Source organism: Scomber scombrus, chromosome 9 (genome assembly GCF_963691925.1).
Source record: "Scomber scombrus chromosome 9, fScoSco1.1, whole genome shotgun sequence".
Classification (NCBI taxonomy): domain Eukaryota; kingdom Metazoa; phylum Chordata; class Actinopteri; order Scombriformes; family Scombridae; genus Scomber; species Scomber scombrus.
In genome coordinates this window covers 17043921-17059407 of record NC_084978.1, presented here as the reverse complement: position 1 = coordinate 17059407, position 15487 = coordinate 17043921, and the positions used below count along the sequence as shown (strand labels likewise).

Here is a 15487-nt window from a genome sequence, read left to right as displayed (position 1 = left end):
CCCAGCTCGAATGGCCCTCCTGGGGTATCATTACTATCTCCACCTGGCTCCCTCCTCATCTTTCTGTATCAGGGCTATCAGACCAACCTTTTCTTCTGCCCGCCATCAAACATGTTTTGTCAGATAGCTAAAGTCACACAGCCCACACACATACACGCACATGTGAGCATGAATGCACACACTCCTTTTGTAGGCATATGTTCATTGCTGGGTGACAGAGAGAAAAAGTAACAGACAGTGGATTGTTCTTTTGAGAATTCATAAACTCGCCTATGCACAGTCGCCTAGCCTATTAAAATCCCAGCAAAAAAATCCACAGTATCCACTTGTAACTGAATTGAATGTGACAGAAGAACAAACATGCAAAGACACACAAAAATGTAACACAGTGCATTGACTGCAGATTCTATGAGAAATTGATAGAAAAATACTGAACAAAAGCACTGATTACACCACAAAAAATTAGACACAGTACAAAAATAAATGCCTGACTGTCTTTCTGTATAATTCAGTCCAGGCATTTGCTCTGATAAACACTACAGTGACAGGGTGAGACTTAAAGCCAGACTGACCCCTGGTGGCAAGAGTGACAACAGCAACAGTATTCAAGAGGTTCCGCCATGCTAAAATCATATCTATGCAACTCCCACTGTCAGAGCAGGCAATTGAAAGACTGTCAGAGGAAAATCAGTGCGCCTCATTACAAAGCTTAAAATTCAGGGACATTTTCTTGCCAGTAAAGAAAGACAAGAAATCATAGGTTGTAAAGATGAGCATAAGAGGTTTCTATTTTTAACATGGCTGTGGTAATGCTGATTTCTTAAATCAGCCTTGATGCTGATCTCTAAAGCAGAGAGGACAATGATAAAGAGACAAAGCACAGAGTTGGATACTACACTTGTGATGGAAATGACTGTGTAATGGTGATGAGAGTGCACTTCCATGTGCAGGGCCCGAGGTCTTTTCTGTACTTGTCTATCGATAGTGCAGTCTTCAATTCATCTGACTGTCAGGTTGTGACCACGGTCTTGCTGACTATCCATTTAAACTCTATTAGACTCTGTTTCTACCTGTCTATAAGCCTTTCTCTCGGGTCTGCTCATCTCATTGCCTGGATCTTTGGCTCCATGTGGTCAGCGAAGCAGAACTCACAGCCTCTCAAGCTGTGGCTCAGCAGAGGCCAATCTATATGCATATCACAGAGTTACAGGGTAAGCAGCATGAACAAGTTGAGTCCTCATACTATAAGTCAAATCATACACCTTTTATCATCATTGATTCTCTCTGGGGTGTATGTTTATTAGGTCAGAAAGTTTGTAATTGTTCCCAACCCACACATTACCTCAGCTAATGGGAATAAATGAGGATAATGGCAGTCGAACCCTCTTGTGCATTTAAGTGAGGCTGCACAAATGTAACATGGAATCAATACAATAAAAGTAAAGACAGATAATATTTTTTCTGACTGGTATTTGACCACATCTACATAGCTTATCAGTTGTATGCATGTGACACAGTTGCTATCTGTTTGGTAGCAGTTGCTTGATATCCTCCTGATCACATTCTTCATATATGTTAGAAATCTATCTAGAATTTTGTCAATCTGATGTTCCATTTTGGTTTTTTTTTGGAGAGTTGTTTTCTTTTATTAAATGAAGGTACACGAATAGAGGGTTGTACAGTTTGTAAAAGACCTTGAGGCAATTTGGAGATTTGCCATATTGGGCTAAAAAAATTAAATTGATTTGACTTTACACCTATACAACCTAGGAAATGTTGTGACCTGAAAGGGGTGGCAATGATTTTACAAGTTCCTGACCAAACAAAGATATGTAAATGTACATAATTTGTAGGCTAAGTTACACAGTTAGACAGAAACAAAGAGAAATGCTCCTGTATGAAGTGTACATATAAACCCAAGCACAGGCAGTGGCACAGACAGGTGTATAACCAGATAAGAACCAGCAGGCAGACAGATGAATAGGCAAGTACTCTAGTACTGTGGACTGCCAAGAAAACTGAATCACAATCACTGCACAGTTTGCCAAAACAAGTAAAAACAACAAAGTGGTGGCAATGCTCTGAGGTAATTTGACCGTTATTGTGTTTAATCATACAGTTTGGTTCTATTATAGAGATTATTTCTTTCATGAACAGTGATGGTCTCTTTTAGGGCAGGTTATAGCACAGAGTTTTAAACTACGCTCTCTTACACTATATTACTCCTGTTGGATCTGTCTGCAGCTTTTGACACTGTGGATCATAATATTTTAATTGAACGTCTTAAAAATAGGGTGTGCATTTCAGGTATGATTTTAGATTGGCTCGGTTGATTTCTTTCAGAAAGGTAAAATATGGAGTTCCACAGGATCCATTCTTGGGTCCTTACTATTGATCACTTTTACAGTCTACCACTTTGTCATATTAATAACACAATATCAGTTACCACTTCAATGCTGATGCTACACAATTATATCTATTCTGTGACACTAATGACACCATTGATTAAACAATCTCCACATGTGCACTGTAAATATCAATAACTGGATGGCTAATTTTAGTGCTTACACTAACCCAGTATAAAAACATAAACAATGCACCACTTGTGTGAATTCAACACTGATTTGCCTGTATGTGTCAATCATTTAATGTGTTGTTGTCAAGGCTGTTGCTAGCTTATGATGCTTGTGGCTCACTCTGATAGAAGTTATCAATATTCTAAAAGTTAGCTGTCATGCTGAAGAGAGAATCAGTCTTTCTAAAGAGCTCCAGGCTTACTTCCTTACTTCCTAACGACACAGCAATGAGAATGTTGCATTCTGTACACACTGCGAGAGTATAGTTATGGTTGTTTAATATGGTAATTTATATAAATGTGGTAAATAGCAAAAACAACAAAATTATTGGCCAAGATATACGTCACTTTTGTTTCAGAACCATGAACAGTGTTGTTTATTGTGTGTCAGGAGTGTGTGCGTGTGATATGATTTTAAAAAAAAAGCTATTGCACGGTTAAATCAGTTAATCTGATTTTATGAATAAACTTGTGTAATTTCAATGTGTGTGCTTGTGTGTGTTTGTCCATGCATGTGTGTAATTAATGTGGCTGCTGTGCCAGGCTAGGTTATGACGTCATTTTTAACGTTACTGAGCATGCTGGTGCTAGTGTATCTCTATCCATACACTTGATTAATGATGCTGTTGCATCTGTAAGCTGTGTGTGTGTGTGTGTGTGTGTGTGTGTGTGAATATGTGGCTGCCGTGCCAAGCTATGTGATGCTATTAAAATTTGTCTTTGTGGTAACATGATATAATCATATATAAGGCCAGTATGATTAAACGGTTGCACATACAGGCAAGTGTAGCGGTAATGGCCTATTTTGGTTAACATAGCTATGTGTTTCAGAACAGATTAGTTTTAAATGGGCTGGGCCCACCTGATTTCCTCTGTGCCCACCCACATGGTTTTTCTGCCTCCGCTACTGTTGTAACAACTTCAACTTCAGCATATTAATACCAACTAAGAATAAAATAAAAAAATCAGATCATTTGTATTTGCTAGGAATTTAGAACCAGTCATTCATGCATTCATTTCATCCCAGTTAGATTTCTGAAATGCACTCCTCTCATGTCTCACACAACCACAACAACACCTGAATAATCTTTAGCTTTATCAAAATGCTGCAGATTTGAAAATTTTAATGATCACTTTTAAGGCTTGGAGAGGGTTTAGCTCCAGAATATATAGCGGACCTTCTCCGAACCTGAGTGCAACCTGAGATCCTCAGATGCTAAAAAAAACTAAAGGTGACCAGGGCTTTCTTGTTTGTATCCCTCATTTGTGAAATGACCTGTCGGACAAGATCAAGGAGGCTAAGACATGGTCTTCTTTTAAGTCACTTATGAAACCTCACTATTTTAGACTTGCTTTTTTATTAATTTTACTGTTTGTTTTATTATCTTTAGTTGTAATTTATCATAGTATTTTATTAACTGTGCTTATTGTCTTTTTTTAAATTGTAAGTAAATCACTATACTATATAAATAATAACAATAACAACAACAACAACAACAACAACAACAATACTACTACTACTACTACTACTACTAATAATAAAAAACATTATTGTACTGATATTAAAAACCTGGAAGGTAAATGATGCAAACGAGCATAGCCAAGAATATCATGTTCCTTACAGCTAAATGTACAGATTGGTTTTAAACCTGTCAATTTATCTAACAGGGTATGATGACCAGTAACCAAAACTCTGCAAACTGATTAGTTATTTCTGATTCCTTTACAAGTCCAGGCTTGCAACTAGGTAATGAGGGCCTAAACAAGAGACAAGTACAGCATGTGACAACGTTATTATAAAACAACTTGTTAGTATGTTTTGCGTCCTCGGATTGAGCAGAAATAGTATATTGTTATCTGTTTAAATGCGAGAGTCTTCCTTTGACAAAATGATATGTGACAGAGACAGAAAGAGACCACAGATTGAGTTTTCAAAGATGGATGATGATAAACAGACTTAATGAAAGATTCTGGCAGCAGCTCAAGATGGATAACTTTCCTATGAACCAGACAATGACAGTGAAAGTCCCTCCGTCACTCAGGGGTAGGCAGATATATGGACGAGCTAAATTGAGGGAGGAAGACATAAGCATTAGGGTTCAGATTGATGTGTTGCAGGACTGGTTGATTGCTCTTTAAGCAGGTAACTATATACCACAACAATTGTATATGTAGATACTTCATTGAAAGTAACAAACTAAACTTTGCATGATTTGCTGCTGACATGGATAATGTTTAAAAACCATGTGAAAGAAATATTGAAGGAGAACTGTGGTTGTTTTTATGTGCTACAGTCGTTTAGTGTGAACTGACTCTTCAGTCTGAAATGTGCACTTGACCAATAGCAATGTCAACTGCAGTGATAATAATAAGGAGACATAGTGCAGGCCAATCTCCTGCCACAGAAATAAAAGTGAGGTGTATCTAAAACTTGAATCCTTGAACCACTTCCAGTCCTAAACTCTGGTCCGGCCCTCTTATGTTGGAGAGTAGGGGTGGGCGATATAACCTCAAAATGATATCACAATATTTCAAATAAATTTGCAGTAAGGATATTTATGATAATATAGCAAAAAAACACAAAACTGAACAACGTTTTACCAGTAATTGCAGCTTGCATGCAGTAGCATTTATTAGTGCAAACAAAATGAAGGGCATTTTTCATCCTTCTTTTCCAATGAGCTACAGGGGGTCAGCTCTATGTTCCCACAGCCCAATGTTCCCACAGCTCTATGTTCCCACATTACTTAGACTTTAACTTTTTTTTCAAAATTAGTCCCTATGTTCCCACAGTTCTATGTTCCCACAGCCCGATGATCCCTCTTTTATAACTTTTTTTTCAAAATTAGGCCCTATGTTCCCACAGGATTAGGGTTATATTTTACAACTGCATCCATTACATTCACCTCCCAAAATTTTCCCCACACTCGTCCGGGTCTACAGCACCCAGTGTCACACGTGAATCTTTTCGGCCCAAGTGGGAAACAAACCCCAGTCTCCAGCATGATAGTCAGGCCTCAGCAGATTGGATAGAACTTCAACATTTAAATGTTTTAAATTTGTGAAATTTGAAAATTCGGCTCCGTAAGTCCCTGGTTATGCCAATGCTCAAAGCCAATGTGCCGTGCCGTATCAGATGGATTGGTCAACCCAATGAGGAGAAAAGCCTGGTCTACCTGATCTTGCGAATGCAAAAAGACGGCCCAATCAGGACGGCGTTGTGCCCAACCCAGTGCTTAATTTTTAAATTAACGCTCATGAGGGACTTTCACTCATAGCCTCACAGAGGTACCAGGACATCCCACATGTCTGTGGGACTGAGGGCTGTGGGAACATAGGGTCTAAATTTGAATAATTTCTTAGAAATGTGGGAACATAGACCTGTGGGAACATATGGCCTAAATTTGAATAATCTCTTAGAAATGTGGGAACATATAGCTGTGGGAACATAGGGTCTACATTTTAATAATCTCTTAGAAATGTGGGAACATATAGCTGTGGGAACATAGGGCCTAAATTTGAATAATTTCTTAGAAACGTATGAACATAGGGCTGTGGGAACATAGAGCTGTGGGAACATAGGTGCTGTGGGAAAATAGGGCTGTGGGAACATAGAGCTGTGGAAACATAGGTGCTGTGGGAACATAGGGCTGTGGGAACATAGAGCTGTGGGAACATAGACACGCTCCCAGCTACAGTCACTGATGACAGACATTCGAAAAGTGAATCTATTGCCACAAGGTGGCAGAGGCAGCATCATTATAGTGCAATAGTAGTGACATTACTAACACAACATAAGTCAAATGTAAACACAAACGTAATCTAAGTAGTGTTTTCCCTGGAGATCTTAAAAGGATCCCCGACTATTAAGACTTGTAGGCCTTATTAGACTAATGTTGACATCAACTATTTACATGTGATATAAAAAAAACTCTTGATGTCTTAAAAAAAAGTGAGGATTAAAAAATCCTCACTCGTAAGTCAGCACTATTGTCTACGTCGCAATGCATTCTGGGTAGTGACATCAAATGGTTGCAGCGGTCTTTGGTCCCACTCTTCACACTACAGTGAGATAAAAATGTCCTTTTGTCAGCCTTTCCAATTTGAATCCGAGCGCAACGTTAGCGAGAAATTACTGCAATTTTAAATCAAAATGAAGATGATCGGGGAGGAGAGAAGAGGAGGAGAGAGTGTCTGTGCAGTAACTGCTCACCAATTCTAACCAGGAGGAAGAGTGTTTGTTGTAAAGAGATCCACTGTCTGTTAACAGCTTTTTAAGGTAAGCTTTTGGATCGATGTATAATAAGACTGCATTTGTCTTACTTAGAGCATACTGTATGCTTACGCATTGCCGGGTCAAAGGTAAAACTGGTGGACTGTCAGGTTCCTCCGTATTTTCATCAGGGTTTGTTTCCGATGGTTCACCTTCCATCCACCGTTTGCTCTTCCTGTAATATGGAGTGCAACTAGCGAATGCTCCAGCAATGCTCGGTTGAGTCATTTGTTTGCACATCACCAGCTGCTAGTATCTCCTCCTTGCATGCCTTCATAGCCTGGTTGTACTCAACAGTGTGTTTTTTTTTTTTTGCTTAAAGTGGTGAAACAAGTTTGTTGTGTTTCCATCAGGTTTGCTTCTGGCTAGCACATGGTCAGTTTGGAGAAGTTAATATTCAGGAGCTGCATGATAGGTTATGTAGGAAGGCTAGTTCATCTCGACCCTTGCAGTCCTCTGGGGATCGAACAAAGCATGTTATTTCACCGACCCCTGTTCTCCAAGTCATCCACTTTTTGCTGATTGAATGGCATTGAGCTTGCTCTCTTGAGTCTCAGATGTTTCCTTTAATAGTGCATAGATGCTCGATATGTGCTTGACCATCTGGTTAGTGGAGGTGGCTCTGGCTTAGTTGGAGTCGGGCGCCTGAGGTGAGGGCTTGTAATTGTTGTCCACTGTGTTGCTAAGATTAGCTTTACCTGTGTTTTCTCTGTTAGCCTCATCATGTTTGCTTTTGGCTGGGCATCTTGACTGTACACCTGTATTAATCCTCCACTATAAATTGTATCACTTTAACATAAAATAATATAGCGTATAGCTCTTAGTTTACAGGAATAAGCTGCATTGACTGTGAAGCCTCTTAACTAAGTAACCATCTCCACTTCCTGCATCACGTGACTCGATGTAAAGGTTATTTCTTATCAAACACTTGGCGTCAAAATTATTCCAGTACTAATGCATTTTTCTTGAACTTAGATGTGAACCCTTTATCTTGAATAAGAATCTCACCACTGACACACCTAACTGACAATTGACACCTAATTTCCACTTCACTTTTAATTTCAGTCAGAGTGGTCATTGTGTGAGACATGGCAGAGTTCCCTTACTGACAATTTTGTTAATGGTGTGAAATAAAATGGTAGTTTATTTGACCACAGTTCTCCACTTTGTTGTTTGTTTTAAATTTTAGTGAGTGAATCATCCCATTCAACATTGTCTTTATTTCATTTTACCAAATAGTCTGTTCGCCAGTATTAGACCTGATGGGGGATTAAAGTTTGATCTCTGCCACTGATAAAGCTCCATGGATAATGAATCCAGCTAACAGGCTCATCAAGGAGGACATGTGGCAGTTTAAAATATCCTGAGGATTTCCTTGTTCTACAGCCTTGTCTAGCAATAGTACTACCATGGGACTCACATTAGATACTTTTGACATTAATGCTTTATATTTTCTTTTTTGCAGTTAATTCTAATATAAAATCACCTGTGTAGGGCCAAATATAGTATTGCTACACTGTTTGCCATTGTGAGAATGATGCAGACACATACTGTAAATATAATCACACACATACTGTATATTCAGATATTACCACTCTCTGATCATACACAGTCGCACACATTCACCCTATACACAACATAACAGTCTTGCAGCCAGGGATAACTCACGTGGTGAAGGCTGGATTGTACTTGGCTCCCAGGTAGTAAGAGTACAGGTTGAACATCCCAATCATGAAGGCCACAAACACCATGATGAAGATGACCATGAACTTGAAGATATCTTTGACTGTGCGTCCAAGCGAAATCTGCAGTGGGCCGAAGCTCTCGTTGGCTGGAAGGATGTAGGCGATGCGTGAGAAACTCAGCACCACTGCGATGGCGTACAGCCCCTCTGAGATGATCTGGGGGTCTGACGGGCGCCACTTGTTCCTGGCTGGAGGAAGAGGAGAAAGAAAAAGACAAGTGGTCGAATAAGCGGTTAATGTATTGTCTGAATAAACAACTGCAGGGCCACACCAGAGATTGTTGTGCTTAGTCTCTGAAAAAACTGGTTCACATTCGACCCAGCTATCATATTCAGACAGAATAAAATCTGATGCATCAGGTATGCACACATAAAGTAGCTCCAGAATGAATATTGAAATGGAATCTGCTACTTCTGTGGAATTTAAACAACTGGTCCAATGCTGGTTTACTATTTCCTGCAATGCAATAATTTTCTTTTATGGAAACTCATTCATATAGCTTGAAACTGAACACAGTCGTCAACCTTACATTACTGTTATTCAAATAACTGCTGAGTATTTATATAGCACATTTTTGGTCACTGTCTTTGTAAGAAATGTTCCTAATAGGTATAATCTTGTGTTTTAGAATATGTACTTTGATGGTGGAAAAGGTGCAGCAAGAAAATGGATTAAGTGAGCATGGAAAAAGGAAAGTTGGAGAGAAGAGGGAGAGGGAGAAGGGAAAGTAGCGAGTATGAGACTGGCAGACAGCATAGAGAAGGGATAAAGGGATAGTGTGTCCAAGGATAAGTAAGGGCAGAGACAAAGGACAACAGGGAGGCACAGTCAGACATTCAGAGGCAAAGGATAATTGAGTGAGATTGAAAAATGAGATACAAGGGAGATCAATAAAGAAAGTACCAAAGACAGAAGAAAAAGAAAATAAATAAATACAGACTATTTTACTACTTTCATGTTAACCTACGACTATATAGGACTAAGAATAACACATATCATACACAGGATGTGCACTTTTAAATGTAGACATGTAGATATATGGAAAGCAGCTTACAGGTATAATAACTGACAATGCAGTATTATACAGTACATCTTAATCTATTTAGTGATGTGTCATGACAGAGTGAGACCACCAGATGACAGCACTGATGAAGGTTCTATCGGTAAGCCACTATGTAGAGTACAGTCCAGCAGCCTGCGGTCTGAAACAAGTTTATCTATTGTGGGATCTTGATGTTTTTCTGAAATTTATTATATTCTACCTGCATATTTTCAGGGAAGGCAATCAGAGTAGAGAGGGTAGGTATTAGAAATTGCCTGAGTTTGGTTTTGAATCTACCATATATACTCCTCCTGTTATTCTAAGCTTAAATATGTTGTACATTTTTAAATGTACAAACAACTGTTCACTGTGTTTGTTGTGTCTGTGGAATCAATGCTTGCTTGCATATACTGTGTATCTGTGCTTTCTTACTTATCATGTGTATATGGGTCAATGACGTATAAGGATTTTCAACAACTCAATTTTAAATAATAAAAACAAGCATATCTAATGCAGTAGTTCAAACATTCAGAATTCATATTACAATGTGAAAGTGATTTTAGTGGGGGTTTTTCAAGATTAATTGGCACTGGCCTGAAAAAAAAGTCATTTGGTGCGACCATGATTCATCTTGAAATATCTTATATAAATAAAAGACCATCATTTACAAAGATTTAAAAAAAAAATGCAAATACTTTGTTTCCAAACACTTTATATTACTGAAAACTTGTAAAAAAAAGATGTGAAGCATGTTAACTAAATTAATTTATTTCAAGATGAATCGTGGTCGCACCACATGACTCTTTTTAAAGGCCAGTGCCAATTAATCTTGAAAAACCCACTAAAATCACTTAATTTCAAATGTATAATATGAATTTTCAGGTACACAACATTCTGAATGTTTGAACTACTGCATTAGATATGCTTGTTTTTATTATTCTACAATTGAGTTGTTCTAAATCCTTATACGTCATTGACCCATATAGGATTCACTTAAAATGGTGTATGTGCAAATATATATCTGTGTTTGTGTTTAGGCACAGCATGGGAAGCATAAACAATAAACAAAAGTAATACACAGGAGGATGTGTGCACAACTATGTACAGTACATTCAATTGAATGAGAAAGTGTATCCAAACTTTTGACTGGTAGCATATGTCTGTTTTATGTCCATAAAACAATATCATTGTTATCCTCATGACAGATACTTTTCAATCTTTTAGTGTCTCAGCTGCTGTTATTTGTTATTTATTCATGACATTTTTACACACATACACAACTGATTTGCTGCTCCAACAGCAGAAGAATGACTCAAGCACCTCATGGAATCTTTTATATTTTATCATATGCTGTCAAATTGGGCCCTTCTGGGAAAAACTCTCTGATTGATGAGACATAAGGCAGATTAACATTGCATGCAGCAGAAGCAATATTTTCCAATTAAACATCAGAATAATGGGATAGTTATCATGAACAGTGATATTCACAATAGCTGTGGCAACAAAGAAAACAGTGCCACTTGTCTTTGGAAAAGAAAACACTGCAATAATGAGTATACAAAACAAACATGGAACTCCTAGATACACTTTTTATTAAAGGGAATAACACAGTAAAGGTAAAAACAATAGTTGGCTTCATATCTTTGGAGTAAGTGCTTACCGTATGTAAAGTAGGCTACTTCATCAGGCAGCGAGGCACTGCTGAGGTCTTCATCTGGTACGTGCATGTCCACATACTGCTGTGCTTTGGAAGCCTTGAGGAATGCCATGAAGCGTGCCGTAAAGGATGCCGCAAAGATGGACAGCATGCCGAAGTCCAGAACATTCCAGAGGTGCATGATGTACTCTCTGGGCCCATCGCTCCAGATCTCCTTACATTCAGACCAAATCATTCCTAAAGCACACACACACACACACACACACACACACACACACACACACACACACACACACACACACACACACACACACACACACACACACACACACACACACACACACACAATGTGGGAAATAATATGAATGGAAATACATAAATAAGAAGGCTCTCACAGATACAACAAACACACACACACACACACACACACACACACACACACACACACACACACACACACACACACACACACACACAGGCTCAGTGTAAATCCTAATTCCTCTAACACAATCACTCTGTCATTCTCTATTTGGAGCCAAAACAAGGAGAAAATTGCTTACTGTTACCGAAAATGTGCCCTGATCAGTATCATCTCTATAACAATTACTGGGCATGCTGCTGGAATGACAATGACCCTATTCCACCTAAACCACCACTCACTGCACACATACCCCCATATATATGGACACACACTCACATGAGCACCTGCTACCAAAAATGATCGTGCATGGAAAAAGAATGGTGCCATTACAAAAAAATAGGCAAAATATAGAGCAATATGTGCACAAACCCCACATAATGTATTATTTGTGTTTGTCTACAACCTTGATGAAAGGAAGAAAATCAGCAGATGGGAAGCAGCTGAGGTCTGACAGAAAATGCCTTTGGGTATTTATCTGTTCAGTTTGTCTTTCTGTCCCCTTTTTCTATCTCCCTGTTCACACCTGTCTTCTTGTATGCCATACGCTCCATCCCTCCTTTTGCTTTCATCCATCTCCACCCCCATCTTTCCTGTATTGCTTTCTCACCGTCCCTCCCTCTAATGTTTCCTCAGCATCGCTGCTCAGGTCAACCTCCAAATGTCCCTCCAACTTATTGTTAGGACTCAGCGTGGCCACGGTTAATGCTGCATCCAACCGGGAAACTTGTATTTGATCTTTGGAAGATAGGAGAGCATGACTTGTGGTATTGCCATAACCTTAGCCTTCATCCACTTGGTTGGTATGGTTCTGCATTAGTCTTTAATTCTACCTCATATCAAAATTGGTTCACTGAGTCTTGCACTGGTTGAGGGGAAGATCTGTTATGGAAAAACTAAGCATCAAAACGTATAGAACCTTGGTAAATAAAACATTGCTGTACATTAAATGATGTAAAATCTGCCTTGACAGTGACTATTATACATTTTATTTGCATATAAACTGGCTGTGGCTGAGCAGGTTTCCAAACACTGCCACAGTATTTGTGCGCTGTGTGTGAGACAAGTCGACTCACCCAGCACCCATTTCATGATCAACATCTCTGTCCAGGAGAACTGGGTGGTCTTGACCCTGAACACCTGTCGTGGGTGGTCTGTGATGGTTTCATTTGGCAGGTTCTTGACGCCCTCAAAACGGTCGGAAGCATTGACAACCAGCAGACCCAGGAAGATGGTGAAGGAGACAGCGTGAGCCACAAACTTCATGAAAGGGCTTCGCAGGATCTGACCAAGCTACAAGTAGAAGGATTGAAGATATAACAGGATTCTTGGATAATGTATCTGTGATTTACAAACGTGATAGTACATAGGGAACAATTGATGACTTAAGGTTGAAAAAGAGGCTTCTTCTCAATAACAAAATACAAACTTAGACACATTCACTAGTCATTAATGCATAGTTGATAAGCATTTAACTTCAGCAGCCTGCAAACCCATTTTTTCAAAATAGTGTAGAAAGTGACAAAAAAACCAGGGTGAAGCTGCAAGCAAATAAAGCATCTGTTTTTATTTCCTGAGATAACTCCTTCTTTTTGTAGAGTATCTGAAATGTGGGTCCTTGGAGATGAAAATCTGAAAAGCACCACTACCCAACCATCGTTGCAGACAAACAGCAGCTGTTGGAATTCATTGGTAAGCTTAGGTAAGATCACGTTCACAGCAACATAATACCAGCATTACTAGATGCCAAACAATCGACAGAGTTTGTAGAAATACACCATATGGGGATAACGTAGTGCAAGGTGGTGCTGCACAAGGAGCTTTAAACATGCCACCACACTGAGGCACACACACACACACACACACACACACACACACACACACACACACACACACACACACACACACACACACACACACACACACACACACACACACACACACACACACACACACACACACACACACACACACACACACACTCATCCCCTTAGAGATATTTGAGATCCCAACATTTGCCACTTTCTAAACCTGCTGTGTTCAATATTAACTACCCACAGGATATCTCTACTCTCTGCATGCACCGTAACACATTAGATCCAATACCTGTTCCCATGCTACACACACTACTAAATCATGTGGGAAGAGGTTGTCTGGTGAATCTTAACCCTGCAAAACCTCCTCTAAACCTCCTCCTGCCATTGGGGTTGGCTCTACCTGCCTTAATTTCTCCCAGCTGCTGCGTTGAAAAGGCTGATCCATTTCATCCCACAGCTTAAATGAGATGGTCATCCTAGATCATACCTACTACTGTGTGAGGACTGCAAACCCCATAGGTTTTGTATTTTTTCAGTGTGATGGTGACAAGAGCTGACGTTCTCTCTTCCAACGAAATGGTGGCTGCTGGCAGCTGGTGCATGCAGACAAAATAAAATGGGTTTTGGTGTGAAATGGAAATCACATGAAGCCAGAATGGAGCTGCAGCGTGCTCTGTTATTTTCTAACATTTTTCATCTGGGACAATCAAGTCTGACGTACAATGTGTGCAGAAAGGAATCCCCTGAAAATAAATATGTATCTATAGTAAATATGAGCACATACCTTTTGTGATCATTAAACTGTACTATTTGTACACCATTTAAATTGTTAGATTTTGGGAGGACTTACAAATGTGTACATTTTAGAGTTTCTGTACACACTTTTCCACTGTTCCACTATTCCATTTGAAGATATAGATGAATTCATCAGCCTCTTATTTGACTACAATTGCAGCAACAACTCCATAGTGCATCCATAGTGACAAAGGTTACGGTACCATAGGGCCATTTAATGATGTCCAGTCATTCCATCAATGATAAATGGATTGTGACCCTGCCCAGTGTGTATCGATTGGGCTTTTTTTCACGCAGTGACCTGGGTTTTTATCCCCCAAGAGACGACGGAGTAAATGACAAAAAAAAGGGCGGAGATACAAGAGGAGGATATTCTTGAACAAAACCCAAATAGTGATATCAGACCTTGCATACAAAGTGATATTAGAGCAAATTAAATGGATGACAGACTGCAGGAAAGTAATTAAAGAAAAAGAAAAATTAGCCAATGTGGGGGTGTGGGAGCAACATGTGGCATTTATAAATGTCGGTGGATCAGTGTCAAATTGATTTTGATAGCTGGTGTAATCACCATAAATAAAAGTCCTCTATTATGCGCCAGTAGGGTTGCTGGTGTGTCTCAAAACCACAACATTACAAAAAAAAAAACAGTTTCTGTATCATGTATTTGGTATTTGGGTCAATGACGTATAAGGATTTTCAACAACTCAATTTTAAATAATAAAAACAAGCATATCTAATGCAGTAGTTCAAACATTCAGAATGTTGTGTACCTGACAATTCATATTACAATGTGAAAGTGATTTTAGTGGGGGTTTTTCAAGATTAATTGGCACTGGCCTGAAAAAAAAGTCATTTGGTGCGACCATGATTCATCTTGAAATGTCTTATATAAATAAAAGACCATCATTTACAAAGATTTAAAAAAAAAATGCAAATACTTTGTTTCCAAACACTTTATATTACTGAAAACTTGTAAAAAAAAAAGATGTGAAGCGTGTTAAGTAAATTAATTTATTTCAAGATGAATCGTGGTCGCACCACATGACTGTTTTTAAGGCCAGTGCCAATTAATCTTGAAAAACCCATTAAAATCACTTAATTTCAAATGTATAATATGGAGCTTCAGGTACACAACATTCTGAATGTTTGAACTACTGCATTA

The 15487-nt window shown here is 38.9% G+C and overlaps 1 protein-coding gene across 1 annotated transcript in view; it reads right to left on the bottom strand.

The window, feature by feature from the left end:
• Nucleotides 1-15487, bottom strand: part of LOC133986218 (short transient receptor potential channel 7-like) — a 47375-nt gene that overhangs the window by 12262 nt on the left and 19626 nt on the right. Inside the window, exons 5-7 of the mRNA XM_062426027.1 lie at nucleotides 12787-13003; nucleotides 11296-11529; nucleotides 8517-8781 (exon numbers count right to left, since the gene is read on the bottom strand). Of these exons, the coding sequence (XP_062282011.1) occupies nucleotides 8517-8781; nucleotides 11296-11529; nucleotides 12787-13003 (716 nt within the window). The remainder of the gene's footprint in view (nucleotides 1-8516; nucleotides 8782-11295; nucleotides 11530-12786; nucleotides 13004-15487) is intronic.